At 34.9% G+C, this 14,481-nt stretch overlaps 1 protein-coding gene across 1 annotated transcript in view; it reads right to left on the reverse strand.

The window, feature by feature from the left end:
• The window catches only part of ODAD2 (outer dynein arm docking complex subunit 2), a 219,329-nt gene that overhangs the window by 46,018 nt on the left and 158,830 nt on the right, over positions 1–14,481 (reverse strand). Inside the window, exons 18-19 of the mRNA XM_052000267.1 lie at positions 5,323–5,511; positions 1,903–2,124 (exon numbers count right to left, since the gene is read on the reverse strand). Of these exons, the coding sequence (XP_051856227.1) occupies positions 1,903–2,124; positions 5,323–5,511 (411 nt within the window). The remainder of the gene's footprint in view (positions 1–1,902; positions 2,125–5,322; positions 5,512–14,481) is intronic.

The following is a 14,481-nucleotide window of genomic DNA, read 5'->3' on the forward strand; positions in this document are numbered from 1 at the left end:
ATGGTATACTTGATATCATGGGCTAGGGAATTTTACATTTAATTACTGGAGAGACTTTCTTGCCACAGAAAAGCTTCTATTTTTTGGTGACCCTTTACTATTTTAAAATTGATTATTTTATTTCTTTATCAAATTTGGTGAATTTTTAAAAAATCAATCCACAGTTAAAAAATAACTTGTTTTTGCTCTTTTTTTTTAAACTTTGTATTCAGGTTGTTGCTTTTTTTTGCTTTTACCTGCAAAAAATATTTTTATCAAATTATAGACTTGTGAAAATAGACTTATAATGGAAAGCATCACACAATTTTGAATATTGTATTGCAGATGAGGTACTTTATGTTTTTAAAATCTATACTCCCATTCCTACATAAATTAGAATAGTACCTAAACATAAAGGGGGCAACGGGAGAAAGTCATTCTAAAAATAACATTTTTATTATAAGATTTCCTGATACCTTCTATAGACTTCATATCCAGCACAATTAAGACTTTGAATAACTATCAGCTAATGATCAAGTCCCTAGTCACCTTACAGTATAAAAATAAAAAATATATATAGTGTTGTCATATGCTCCTGGATTAGATTTTTGTAAAGGAGTCTCTGTTATATATGGAGACAAGTCAGTCCAAATCAGTTATAAGAGTTCTTTCAAAGAGAAAAGAAAAAACCTCTTTTCCCCCTCAGTACAAGTGATGGTGTAGTTTTTAATAGCTATTCAGCCACTATAAAGGTACTTTTCATTTTCCAAGCCATTAAAGCATCTATTCAATAGCTCTAGATGGTCTCTGATTTATAAAAATCTCAGGGCCCACATATAGTAACAGTAACCATCCCTGTCTGCAAGTTGGCTGACTAGGCTTACTCAAAATGCAAGGAAAAGCTTTATTGAAAACTAAAAATTAAGAAAGAGGATATTAAGACTTCTAGTGAGTAAAAAAATATGAATTAAAACAACCTCAAATTAATATAAATCTTACTTTTGTTTTTGTGTTCTTTTTAATAATGGAACATAGAAAATTTCACTTTTATTTTCAATTCATTTTTAAAACATTTTGAAGTTAACTAAATTGCCAGTTGTTGGTAAATGATTAATTTATTCATACCCTCCTTATTTTCCAAACTAGATCACCTTGACATCACTTCTTTTTTTTATTATTATAACTTTTTATTTACAAGATATATGCATGGGTAATTTTTCAGCATTGACAATTGCAAAATCTTTTTCCAACTTTTCCCTTCCTTCTCCCCACCCCTTCTCCCAAATGGCAGGTAGATCAATACATGTTAAATATGTTAAAGTATATGTTAAATAGAATATATGTATGATGTCACTTCTTTTAGTTTGGAGTACCAAATCATTGAAAATAGAACTAGAGTTGGAAAAAACTTCAGAGGTCACATGGGCCACCATTTGACAGATGAGGAACCAAGTAGTCAAGATAAAATTTGAACTCGAAGTCAATGGTCATTCCAATGTGTCCTACTTCCTGCTGGTTTTCCCTATGAGTCTGCCTTTTAATGCTAAAATAGTAAGTTGCAGATAAAGAATGAACTAGATTTACGTGCCTTTTGTTCTTTTGCATTAAGATTTTACAGGCTTACCTTGATTTAAACAAATACAATTAAGAGGGTGATTACTCATTCTAAAAAAGCATCCACCTTGGAAGGCGTTTTAGGGCATTTTGCAAGCCAGACCCTCTAGTGTGTTTAAAACACGACTAATTTTAGAAAAATCCTATTTACAGACAACTTTCCAGTAACACATCTGTTGTGTGAAGTAATGCATATCTGCATCTGTGAGCCAGGCGGGGACAAAACACAATGTTCAAATTACATTTCTAAGGATAAATTTAGCTTCACCAAAGCTGGTTCCCTTTTTGCCTGACTCTTGAGTCCCTTACCTTGACCGCTCCATTTTCATGCATGGTGATACAGTTGTTAGCATCTTCTGAGAGCTGGTACAGGGCTTGCGCTGTGGCTCGGTGCACATCGGTGTCTTGGGATTTCAGGTACCGGACTAAAGGTGCCACAGCTTTGTGTTCTCCAAACGCGATTCTGTTTCTGCCCCACATACAGCAACGAGAGATAGCTTCGGCTAGATGCCGTCTCAGTTTATCATTATTCTGCACAGGGATAATAGACGTGTTACAACAGTGCTGCTTTAGGGAATTCTAAATCCAGCTCTGAGTGCTATGACTGCTTGGAGGTACGTATCTAATATGGTCCGTGGTTATGGTACCATTTTTTTTTTAAATTGGAATACAAATTTTACAAATTTCTACTTACAAATATTAATCACTGTAAAATGAGGTTTGGGGAATAATCTTTGAATCATAGATCCTTTAGGAGAAACATGGGAAAATAATCAAGGATAATACAGGATTTCAGATAAATATTAATTGTCTAATTGCATGTTAATATTTAAACTATTCATAGAATCACAGACTACCAGCTCTGAAATGATTGATTGAATGACTTAATGAAGGATTGAACTTTTAGAAACTGAAGGGACCCCAGGAGGCATCTGATCACTTTACAGATTAGATAACTGAAGCCCCCAGGGAAATTAGTAATAAATAATTGTAGCTAAGATTTAGGTGGTACTTAAATGTTTGTAAAATGCTTTGGGCATATTTTCTCCTTGGAGCTACTCAAGATCACACAGGGAGTGGATATCAAGGGCAGACTTTGAAACCAGAATCTCTGACTTCCAGAATCAGTTCTTTCTACTTTACCATATTGCCTCAGTTTAGAGAACATTTAATCCAACCTTTCATTTTTTAGATAAGGAAATTAAGGGGGTAAAACCCAGAAATTAAGGGATTAGCCTAGAGTTAATGGCAGGTTCAGGACAACATTCCTTGTACTTGCCTTCTTTCTTCTTTCTTTCTTTATTTTCTTATATTATGGCTAATTCACTGTGTTAAAGCTATTGTTAAATGTAATACTTGTATTATTTGTGGATTTCATTTGTTCAGGTTAGAATTTTATAATTCATGACTCTAATTTATAAGAAATCAAGCCATTCTCCAATTGATAAATGGTCAAAGGATATGAACAGACAATTCTCAGATGAAGAAATTAAAACTATTTTTAGCCACATGAAAATATGCTCCAAATCATTATTAATCAAGAGAAATGCAAATTAAGACAACTCTGAGATACCACTACACACCTGTCAGATTGGCTAGAATGACAGGGAAAGATAATGCTGAATGTTGGAGGGGATGTGGGAAAACTGGGACACTGATACATTGTTGGTGGAATTGTGAACACATCCAGCCATTCTGGAGAGCAATTTGGAACTATGCTCAAAAAGTTATCAAACTGTGCATACCCTTTGATCCATCAGTGTTTCTATTGGGCTTATACCCCAAAGAGATACTAAAGAAGGGAAAGGGACCTGTATGTGCCAAAATGTTTGTGGCAGCCCTGTTTGTAGTGGCTTGAAGCTGGAAAATGAATGGATGCCCATCAATTGGAGAATGACTGGGTAAATTGTGGTATATGAATGTTATGGAATATTATTGTTCTGTAAGGAATGACCAGCGGGATGAATACAGAGAGGACTGGCGAGACTTACATGAACTGATGCTAAGCGAAATGAGCAGAACCAGGAGATCATTATATACCTCAACAATGATACTGTATGAGCTTGTATTCTGATGGAAGTGGATTTCTTCGATAAAGAGATCTAACTGAGTTTCAATTGATCAAGGATGGACAGAAGCAGCTACACCCAAAGAAAGAACACTGGGAAATGAATGTAAACTGCTTGCATTTTTGTTTTTCTTCCCAGGTTATTTATACCTTCTGAATCCAATTCTTCCTGTGCAACAAGAGAATTGTTCGGGTCTGCACACATATATTGTATCTAGGATATACTGTAACCTATTCAACATATAAAGGACTGCTTATCATCTGGGGGAGGAAGTGGAGGGAGAGAGGGGAAAAATCGGAACAGAAGTGAGTGTAAGGGATAATGTTGTAGAAAATTACCCTGACATGGGTTCTGTCAATAAAAAGTTATTTTAAAATTTTTTTTTAAATTCAATAGAAAAAAAAAGAATTTTATAATTCATCTCATTTTTGGAGGAGACCGAAACAGTGATTTCATTGGTATAGAGAAGAATTCCCATTGATAGGTCTTTGGGCAGATAGTTGCCTAGGGCACTGAGAGGTTAAAAGATTTAATCAGGATCTTATCATCAGAAAAATTGGGTTACCTGAGGCTTGGAGAGTTAAGCGACTTTCCCAAGATTATATGTATAGTCAGGATCTGAACCCAGATTTTTTAGCTTCAAGTCTGTACTCTTCCCATTCTACCTGAATACTTCCCATGAATTAAATCATGTCAGTGTAAGTGCAAAGATAGAGTTCTGAATTTTCAAAAGTGTCCCAGACAAATAAAAATATTCTTATTGTTTTCTAGTATCTTTACATCTGGTGGTAAATTTAGTTTCTCTAGTATTGTTCTAGCAAAAACTGAATGAACAAATGAATGAATAAAAAAGCATTTAAAAGCCTACTATGTGCTTAGCACAGTGCTGGGGATGATGAAGATGATGGTGGTGATGATGATGTTGACAATAATGATGATGAAGATGATAGCCAGAATTTTAAAATTACCTTAAAGCATGCCAAGCACTTTTACTTCTGCTCTCATTTGATCCTTACAACAATAGGTAAGTGCTATGGTTATTATGCTTTTATAGATGAGAAAACAGGTTGAAAACAATTATAGGACTTGCCCATGGTCCGAGAACTAGTGTCTGAGGCAGGATTTGAACTAAGATTTTCTTGATTCATTACAACACTTGTGTATCAGCTAGTTATCATAAAATAAATATCAGCTTTTTATTCCATTATTTATGGGTGGGGCTTCAGATAAATTAATCAAAAGGAGGGTTTTGTTGTTGTTCAGTTGGGTTTTTGTTCAGAAGTTCTACAGATATAAGTGTTCAGAGTGAAAGAAGGAAACCAGATTTAGGCACCTTCTATGCATTTTACAAATTGCATCTTTTGATCCCCACAACTTGTGAGGTAAGTGTTCTTATTATCTCCATTTTATAATTGAGGAAACTAAGGCAAACCGAAGGTAACTGACTTGCCCAAAGTCACATAGTTCATAGGTGTCTGAGGCCAGATTTGAACTCCTGGCCTCTTTCTGACTTCAGATCCAGTGCCCAAACATTGTGCTACCTTTTTGCCTCTAAAGCAGTAGGATTCCACTTACAATACCACTCTGGATTATTTGTGTAAATGGATACCCCCATGTGACTCCATTAGAACAACACTATGTATATTAATGGATTACTTACTGTATTTGCAAGTTTGGACAACAAAGGGACAACACCATGATCTGTTATTACTGCTAAATTTTCTTGGTCCTTTGCTATATTGGTGATCGCTGCACATACACTTGCTAGGACTTCCTTGTTTTCTGATTTCAGTAAATTGACCACGAGCTCCAGGCCACCAACAAAGGAACGAACCATTTCTCCAGCATCCTAAATGAAAATGAAAAATTTTTTTTTACATTGACATTAAATGACATTAATTTTTTTTAAATAGAGATATGTGCTTTGGGGACAATATATAGGGAAGAAGGCAATTAGCTTTTATTTTCCTATAATTGTTATTGTTATTAATAGATCCTTATACTTCAATACCTCTGTAATCTCATTAATGTAGATACTTCCACCTCCAGATTGAAATCATCTGGGCTTTCTCATTCTGTAAGATGGCTGTCCATGGCCTCCCACAAATCCCTTACAAAGAAGCTGCCCAACATATTGAAGGTCTTCCTCCACATTTTTTTTTACATTTCATGACAATTTCCTGCCACAAAACCCCATCTTTTTAACACTGATACTCAGTGATGGTATATAATTATGAGTCACAGAATACCACAATCTCCAAAGAATCAAAACTGTGGGTGATCAAAAAGACCATGAAATGCCATATTACACCAACTATGAATTATGTCCCTGAAGTTATAGATTTGTGATTTTCAGAGCCTTTCCCCTTCCCAAAGACTTCAGTCCTCCAAGAGTTGCCTGAGGCACTAAGAGACTGAATGACTTGTTCAAAGTTCTACACATAGCTAGTGTAAGATGTAGCTTGAATCTAAGTTTTTTCAATTCTAGGTGCAGTTTCAATAGAAATTTCAAACACTAGGACAGAAGTCTGTTGCAACACTGCTGAATGTAGCCCAAACCAGATGAAAATGTCATTGGAAAATATTTAACAAGGTAAATATAAATACAATAAACATAAATGAGGTTAAGATATGCTTTTCTAAGTCAATCTGTGAGCCACAGAGATCTCTATTACAGTTTAATGACACCCCCCCCATTTCTATTGGACAGTGATTAACATCATTGTATTGTGCTTCCTCTCTTCTAGGTTAGATGATCCAGGAAATATTTAACAAGGGAAGAAGATTGTCAATCAAGTAGCAAGAATCAGTGATAAATAGACAAAGAATTACACTTGTATCCACAAAATTTAAAACACAAATTATAAATATATAAGAATGGTTGGTCACTTACTGTATATAATCTATAATTATAAAAATCTACATTTGAAAATGTAAAACTTTATATGTATCTCTACAAATATGAATGCTACCCCAACACTTAAAAATCTCCAAACCATTGCAAGTGAAACTTAAAGAAGTCAACCACAAGACCAGGGAAGAGAGAAGAAATATCTTATTAATGCACTTAAAGCAGCACTATTTTAAGTAAAGCAGAATCAATGTCTGTAAAATGAAAGATCTCTAGCTACTGATGCTATGATGAAATGAAGTGATGGTCTGGTAGGCTACTAAAGGTCACATTTACTGTGAATGAACTTTCTGTTACATTTCTATGTGTTGCCCTCAAATAGGAAAAGGACAAGAGGAAAGTTAGCATTTTTTCTTGCAAATCAGTCTCACATAGATCTCTTCAAATATAGAACAGTTTGGAGAATCATTTTAATTAAAAAGGAACTTTCATTTAGACACAAACCACATACAGATTAGAATTCATATTCATACATGTATCCACATATAGAGATATTTAATACATACATATACAGATATATTTAATAATGGTCCATACAATTATTTTAAAAATTAAGCTCAAATTGTAGAGACAAAAAAAAGCTTATAAAAGAGTTGAATTTGTTAATAATTCCTCCCATAGGAGAGACTCAGAGACAGAGACATAGAGCAAGAGAGAGACAGAAACAGAGAGAGAGAGAGAGAGAGAGAGAGAGAGAGAGAGAGAAAGAGAGAGAGACATAAACAGACAGACAGACAGACAGATAGACAGAAACAGAGAGTACAAGGAAGAGGGAAAGGGGGAGAGAGACAGAGAGACAGAGAGAAGTAAAATGTATTAAGATAATAATTTATAATTATGCCCAAGTTATTATAAAACTGTGCATACTCTCCAGCAATACCATTAGTAGGTCTGTTTCCCACAGAAATCAAAGAAAATGGAAAAATGGAAAAAATTGTATATATACAAAAATTTGTATAGTACCACTTTATGTGTTAGCATAAAATTGAACATTGAAGTAATATCCATCAACTGGAGAATGGCTGTACAAGTTGTAGTATATGACTATGATTAAATACTCTCGTGCTCTAAAAAATGATGAATAGACTTATATGAATTGATCCAAAGTGAAGTGAACAGAGTCAGGAGATAATTATACACAGTAACAGCAATAGTGCACAATGATCAATTGTGAATGACTAGCTATTATCAGCAATACAAGTGATATAAGACAATTCTGAAAGACTTGAGTAAAAACTGCTATCTACCTCTGGAGAAAGAACTGGTAGAACATATTATTTCTCAAAATCTGTTGGAAAAACTGGAAAACTATATCTAGCAGAAACTAGATATAGAATAACACCTTGCACTACATAGCAAGATAAAGTCAAAATAGGTACATAATTTAGATGTAAATGGTGACAACATAAGCAAATTAGGTGAACGTGGAATATTTTGCCTGAATGGAAAAATTCGTGACCAAACAAGAAAAAAAAATTAAAAAATATTCTAAAAAGGAAGAATAGTAAACAAATTCTGGGATAGTATATGAATATGATTGAATATTATTGGTTCCATAGACGAAGCTAGGTATGGAACATAGTGAATCAGTCTGGAATCAGGAAAACCCAAGTTCATATCCAATCTCAGAGACTAATTGTGTGACTCAGAGCAATTCACTTAAACTTTGTCTATAAAATGGAGGTCATAATAGCACCTATCTCCCAGAGTTGTAGCAAGGATAAAATGAGATAACAAAACTTAGCACATTGCCTGACATATAGTAGCCATTAAATAAATACTTAGCCTCTGCCTCTATATGGAAGGACAAAAATCAAGAATTTAGAGAAATTTAGGGAGAGTCAAAGGAACTGACTCAAAGGAAAATAAGCAGAACCAGGACAATTTACATGCTGACCATAGTCATGTATAATAAAGCAACACTGAAAGATTTGAGGATGCTGGTCATTGGATGCAATGATCAACAGTGGAAGGGTTCAGAGTGAAAGAAGGAAACCAGATTTAAGTACCTTCTATGCATTTTACAAATTGCATCTTTTGATCCCCACAACTTGTGAGGTAAGTGTTCTTATTATCTCCATTTTATAGTTGAGGAAACTGAGGCAAACAGAAGGTAACTGACTTGCCCAAAGTCTTTTTATAAAAAAGAAAATCGAGGCTTCCAAGGACAAAGATTTGATATGCAAGTTCTTGATCTAGACACCTAGCCTATTTCTTAAACATCAATAAAATTTCTTATAGTTGAGGCAACTTATCAAACCTTAAAACTTTTGAGGAAAGGTTAAATGATTGTTTGAAGTTGGTTAAATCTTTTTCCTATAATACTATTTTCTATAATTTCACAATTATGAATTTATTAACAATATAGGCAACTTATCAAACCTGAAAACTTTTAAGGAAAGGTTAAATGATTGTTTGAAGTTGGTTAAATCTTTTCCCTATAATACTATTTCCTATAATTTCACAATTATGAATTTATTGACAATATGAACCAGTGAAATTATAACTAGAGGTATAATCTGATATTCCCTGGGGCAGCTAGGTGGCACAGTAAATAGAACACCAGGCTTGGGTTCAGGAAGACTTATCTTACTGAATTAAAATATAGCCTCAGATACTTAGTAGCTGTGTGATCCTGGGCAAGTCACTTAACCCTGTTTGCCCATTTTCCTCATCTGTAAACTGGGCTGGAGAAGGAAATGATAAACCACTCCAGTGTCTTTGCTAAGAATACTTCAAATGGAGTCATGAAGTGACCAACAGCCACAATGTGATGTTCTTCCCTATTGCAGTCTTATGTTATCAAGTAAGAAAATAGCAACAATGGTTTTTTTAAAAAAACAGCTCCTTATTAACTGATTTACATGAAATCAACTTTCTAACATAGATGGTGCTCACTCAAGATCTAATACAGAATTTGATTGTACCCATGTAAATTCAAAAGAACAGTATTTAAATCCCTTTGTCAAGATTTAAAATGACTTTCAAAAACTATAATCCAAAAGCTAAAAGCTTCTGAGTGGTGTATAAGCAGTGTGTCAGATCATCCGACAGCCCATGGCAAATGGCAAAATTACACAGCAATCTTTTCCTAAGAATAAACTGTTCTTGAAGAAATGGTAAAATGTTATTACTCACAAGCAACTTTTTTTTCAACCATATAACAAGTTGAGTGACTGTAAAATAATGAGACAGGCTCCACAGGCCACACATAAAAATTAGTCTCATTACAGTCACACCTCATAAGCTATCTAATTGCATTTCTAATTCTCTTTCTTCTCTGCAGCCCATTGAGACAGTATGCCACAAAATGAGAGCCATTTTGGGAAACATACAAAAGTGATCGCATCTGCCTGGGATCCAAAGACTTCCTAAGGTGAGTGGTATGAGCCAGCGGCTCAATGAGATCATGGATACAGTTCACTGAGGTCTTCAAATGTTTAAAATCAGTGGAAGACAGTGAAATGCTAAACCTGGAATAGTGACGTCCCCTCAAAAATGTGTGTTTTTTTCAGGTTTGGATGTTTAAAACACATCTTGCTTCACATAATTTCTATGGAAAGTGAGAAAGTGGGTTTGAGGATGGAAAAAGCAATCAGTCTGCCAGGACTGTCTTTCACTAAGGCAAAAGGCCTGGGCAAATTTACCACATTTTCCACCTTCTCACATATCTTGAAAACTTCATTTTGCCAGTTTCACCGCGGGTACAATACTGTTTTTGCCCAACTTTAGTCTTTCCCTTGTAATGGCACAACCACTTATGGCTCTCTTACGGGATACCTTGCCTAGTGTAAGGACAGTTTTAGAATCCTCACATTCCTGGGGCCAGGACTCAAATTTGGGGAACATCCACAAAGTGGCAAAGCTGAATGAGGCCGGTGACTTTCCTGAAGATAAACAAGGTATAGTAACTAATAAAGTGAATATGAGGGTCTTTATGGGACAGCTGAAGCCCAGTTTGAAGAGCTGGATAAAATCCTAACTGGGAAGAAGTATAAAATTCAAATTAAACCAAATTAACCATGGTTCAGAGTACACTAATAAGGCTTAAGAAATGAAATGGCAAAAGAGCTATGTTTATTTTAATCCTAACTAATAGGAAAATATTAAAACAATATTTACACATTAATGAATAAAACAGAAAACTAGCTGTTTTGGCACAGTGAGATTAAACTAATGGGTATGGAATTCCTTCTGTTGCCTCCGGCAAAAAAGAACTGGCAGTTGTCTGATGAGGTGATATATACTTTATAAACCCTTAAAAGCATATATAAGGCAAACCTAATATGTCTTAAGACAAGGTTTGTTGTTGTTGTTATTGTTTTTAACTAAATGAACTATAAAACACTATCTTATGCCATGTATAGACCACATGATCCATAAGACAGAAATAGCCCCTCTTGAAAAAGTTACACATCTAAAAATGCAGTATTCACAATAAACGAGTTTAAGAAAAAAAAGGGAAAACTAGATAGCGGTATTTTTTCTTTATTATTTAGTCCTTGTATTTAATGGTGCTTGAGTGATTTAAAATAAGATTTGTAATTTTAAATATTTCCTTTTAATTTCTTTTAAAGGCAAACAGCTAGCCAAATCTCTTATTGAATTCACTGCAACTGTCTTTATCATTTTGAGGTCTATTGGTTCAAACCCTATAATGAAGGCTATGCAGCTTAGTGAATAGATAGCCAGAAGACATGAGTTCAAATTCATTCTCAGATACTTAGTAGCTGTGTGAGCTGGAGTGAGTCATCTCACATCTTTAAACTTAGTTTTCTTATCTGGAAATTATATAATAGCACCTACATCACAATAATAATAATAACAATAACTAACAGCCTCATATATCACTTTAAAGTTTAGGAAGGACTTCACAAATATTTTATCATTTGATCCTTCCAAACACCCTAGGAGGTAAAATGATGCTAATATCTCCATTTTCCAGATGTGGAAACCGAGAAAGAGTGGCTAAATTACACTTTCACATTTGAACTCAGATCTTCCTGACTCCAGATCCAGGGGTCTATGCACTGTATTACCTAGCTGATTTTTAATAGCAGCTAGTATTTATATTGTTGTTGATGTCCAGACATTTCCGATTACATCTGACTTTTTGTAACCCCAACTGGGATTTTCTTGGCTAATATACTGGGGTGGTTTGCCATTTCCTTCTCCAGCTCATTTTACAAGTGAGGAAACTGAGACAAACAAGGTTAAATAACTTGCTTAATGTCATATAACTAATAAGTGTCTGAGCCCAAATGTAATTTCAGGCTTTGAACTTCATTTATATAGTACTTTAAATTTTGCAAAATGCTTTACATATGTTAACTCATTTGATTTTTACAATCCTGTGAGATAGGTGCTATTATTATCCCCATTTTACAATTGAAGAAACTGAGGCACAGAGAGATTAAGTCACTTACCTAGGATCAGATCTCTCTCAGTTTGCTTCTTCACTTAGAAAATGGGGATAATAGCATGTACCTCATAAGGTCTTTGGGAGGATCTAGTGAGATAATATTTGTAAAGCACTTAGCACAGTACTTGGAATGTAGTAGACTCTCAAAAAAAAAAAAAAAACAACATTCCCCTCCTTTATTGCTAATAAATGTCTGAAGGAAGATTTGTACTCAGATCTTTCCTTATTAGCCTTATAATGAATAAGGCAGTGATGAAGATGAAGGGAGATCATGTATGCAAAAGGATGGGGATAAGGCTTGGATTTATAACTTAATCATAGATATACTTAGAGGCCAATGTAGACTGGTAATTCTGCAGCAATTTGTACTCTAACAGAGCTCCCTTTCTGGGTGTGAAAACCATGGTGATACTGTAAAACACAACCTAAAAGCTAACTATTATCACTATGTTCTCAATGGCATAATAAACACAACTTTTCCCCAACTTTTGAACTAGGTTTCTTCCATTGTGTCAAAAACAGCCCTTCTAAGAAATCAAAGTATAAATCCATTGTGGAAATTCTCTATTAAACTAAACATAAATTCGGTGTGGGCAATGGGTTTGAGGGTTCCAATCAAGAGCTTAGTGATCAAATCTTACCTCTGCCACTGACTGACTTGTGTGACCAAATCATTTACTTTCCCTGGGTCTCAGTTTCTTTTTTTGTTAAATCAGGGAGTTGAACTAGATTGCCAACTAGATACCTTTTAGTTCTAGATCTATAATCTCTTGATTCTGTGAAAATAAATTTTTTTAGTCTTGTGGAATGAGTCTAATCATTTATTATTCCATATTCCCCCGGACCTTATTACTGCTACCTCTTTTCTCTGTTCTCAGTGTGCTCTTCAGTCTCTCCATCCTTTCCCTTGTGTTATCTATGTTCTCCTGTCCTCCATGTCTTAAGCATTTGGTGAATCCATTCAACTTTACCCTATCTTCTACACACATATCCCTCATCCCCTTGTCTTGTCACATATCATGCCTTGCCAAACTACAAGCCCACACAATTTCTACCAACAGATTTCCCCCTTATTTCTATCTAAATGTTGCTGAATTGAGTTAGAGAACATCATGAAACTGTATTATGACTGAGTCCAGTGTGAAGTTATATTACTTGATCTCAACTGGGTCCTCACCTTGACATAGCAATTATTTAAAAATTCAACTCAATTAATTCACTAGGCCACTTAGCACAGAAGCTACACTAAACCTTTTCATAAGCCTCTACTGAAATCCTTCTTATCTCTTAGGCTAAATATTGGGAGATTTTGAAAGATATGGGCCAAATTCATTCCATTTCCAATACTCATTTACCTAAAAGAAGAGAACATATGGGAAAAGGCAACACCACCAGGAGAGACAGGGAGAGAGAGAGAGACAGAGAGAGAGAGAGAGACAGACAGAGAGAGAGAGAGAGAGAGAGAGAGAGAGAGAGAGAGAGAGAGAGAAAACGAACACTACATAGAGAAGAATAATTGGGAGAGTGGACATCAATGCAGAAAAACTTGAATTTAAGTCCTACTTTAGATACATACTGGCTATGTGACCCTGGAATTCCAGTTATTCTCAGTGATTTAGGCAATTCTCTTAGACGGTTATAAAAAAGGTGTCAACTTGCATTTTTAAAGGGTGTTTCCTTATCCAGGTGTTTCCTATCAATGAATTTTCAGTTCTAGTTTCTATCATTATATTTTCTGATAAATATGTCATTTAATCAAGGCTAAAGACTTTGTGATATGCAAGGGAGCATTCCAGGCCGAATTTTTTATTATCAAAATATTGACTCTAAAGTCAGTACAATACACAGTTCCAGTCTGGAATGGGGATAAGACAATTAGCTGGAAAAATGAGCCAGGCCAACAGTAAATCCAGAACCAAAAATATTTCAAATTAACTTTGTTTTTCTTTGACTTAATCTGATTAACTAACCAAAAAATGCAGATTTGTAGAATAACCAACAACTTTTTTTTTTTCTGCTATGTAATCAACAAGCATAATGCTATCGTTACTATGTTAAACATTGCAGATACAGGTGTAATAATAATAGCTAACATTTGTATACTGCTTACTGTGTGCCAGATACTGTATTAAGTACTTTCTAATTTTTATCTCAATTGATCCTCACAACAACTCTGAGAAGAAGGTACAATGACTTTCTCCATTTTACACATGTAAAAAGTGGGGCAAACAGTGACTTGCCTGAGTCATGTGGCTACTAAGTGTCTGAAGCTGCATTTGAACTGAGATCTTCCTGACTGTGGGCTCAGTGTTCTAGCCACTGAGAGCCTGGTTTTTATGAGTGTGCAGCTCATGCTGTGCCAGTATGTATCTAAAGTAGGACTTAAATTCAAGTCTTTCTGCATTGATGTCCGCTCTCCTGACTATTCCTCTCTGTGTAGTTCTCATGTCTCTCTCTCTCTCTCTCTCTCTCTCTCTCTCTCTCTC

This window comes from Antechinus flavipes, chromosome 5, assembly GCF_016432865.1.
Source record: "Antechinus flavipes isolate AdamAnt ecotype Samford, QLD, Australia chromosome 5, AdamAnt_v2, whole genome shotgun sequence".
NCBI classification, from domain to species: domain Eukaryota; kingdom Metazoa; phylum Chordata; class Mammalia; order Dasyuromorphia; family Dasyuridae; genus Antechinus; species Antechinus flavipes.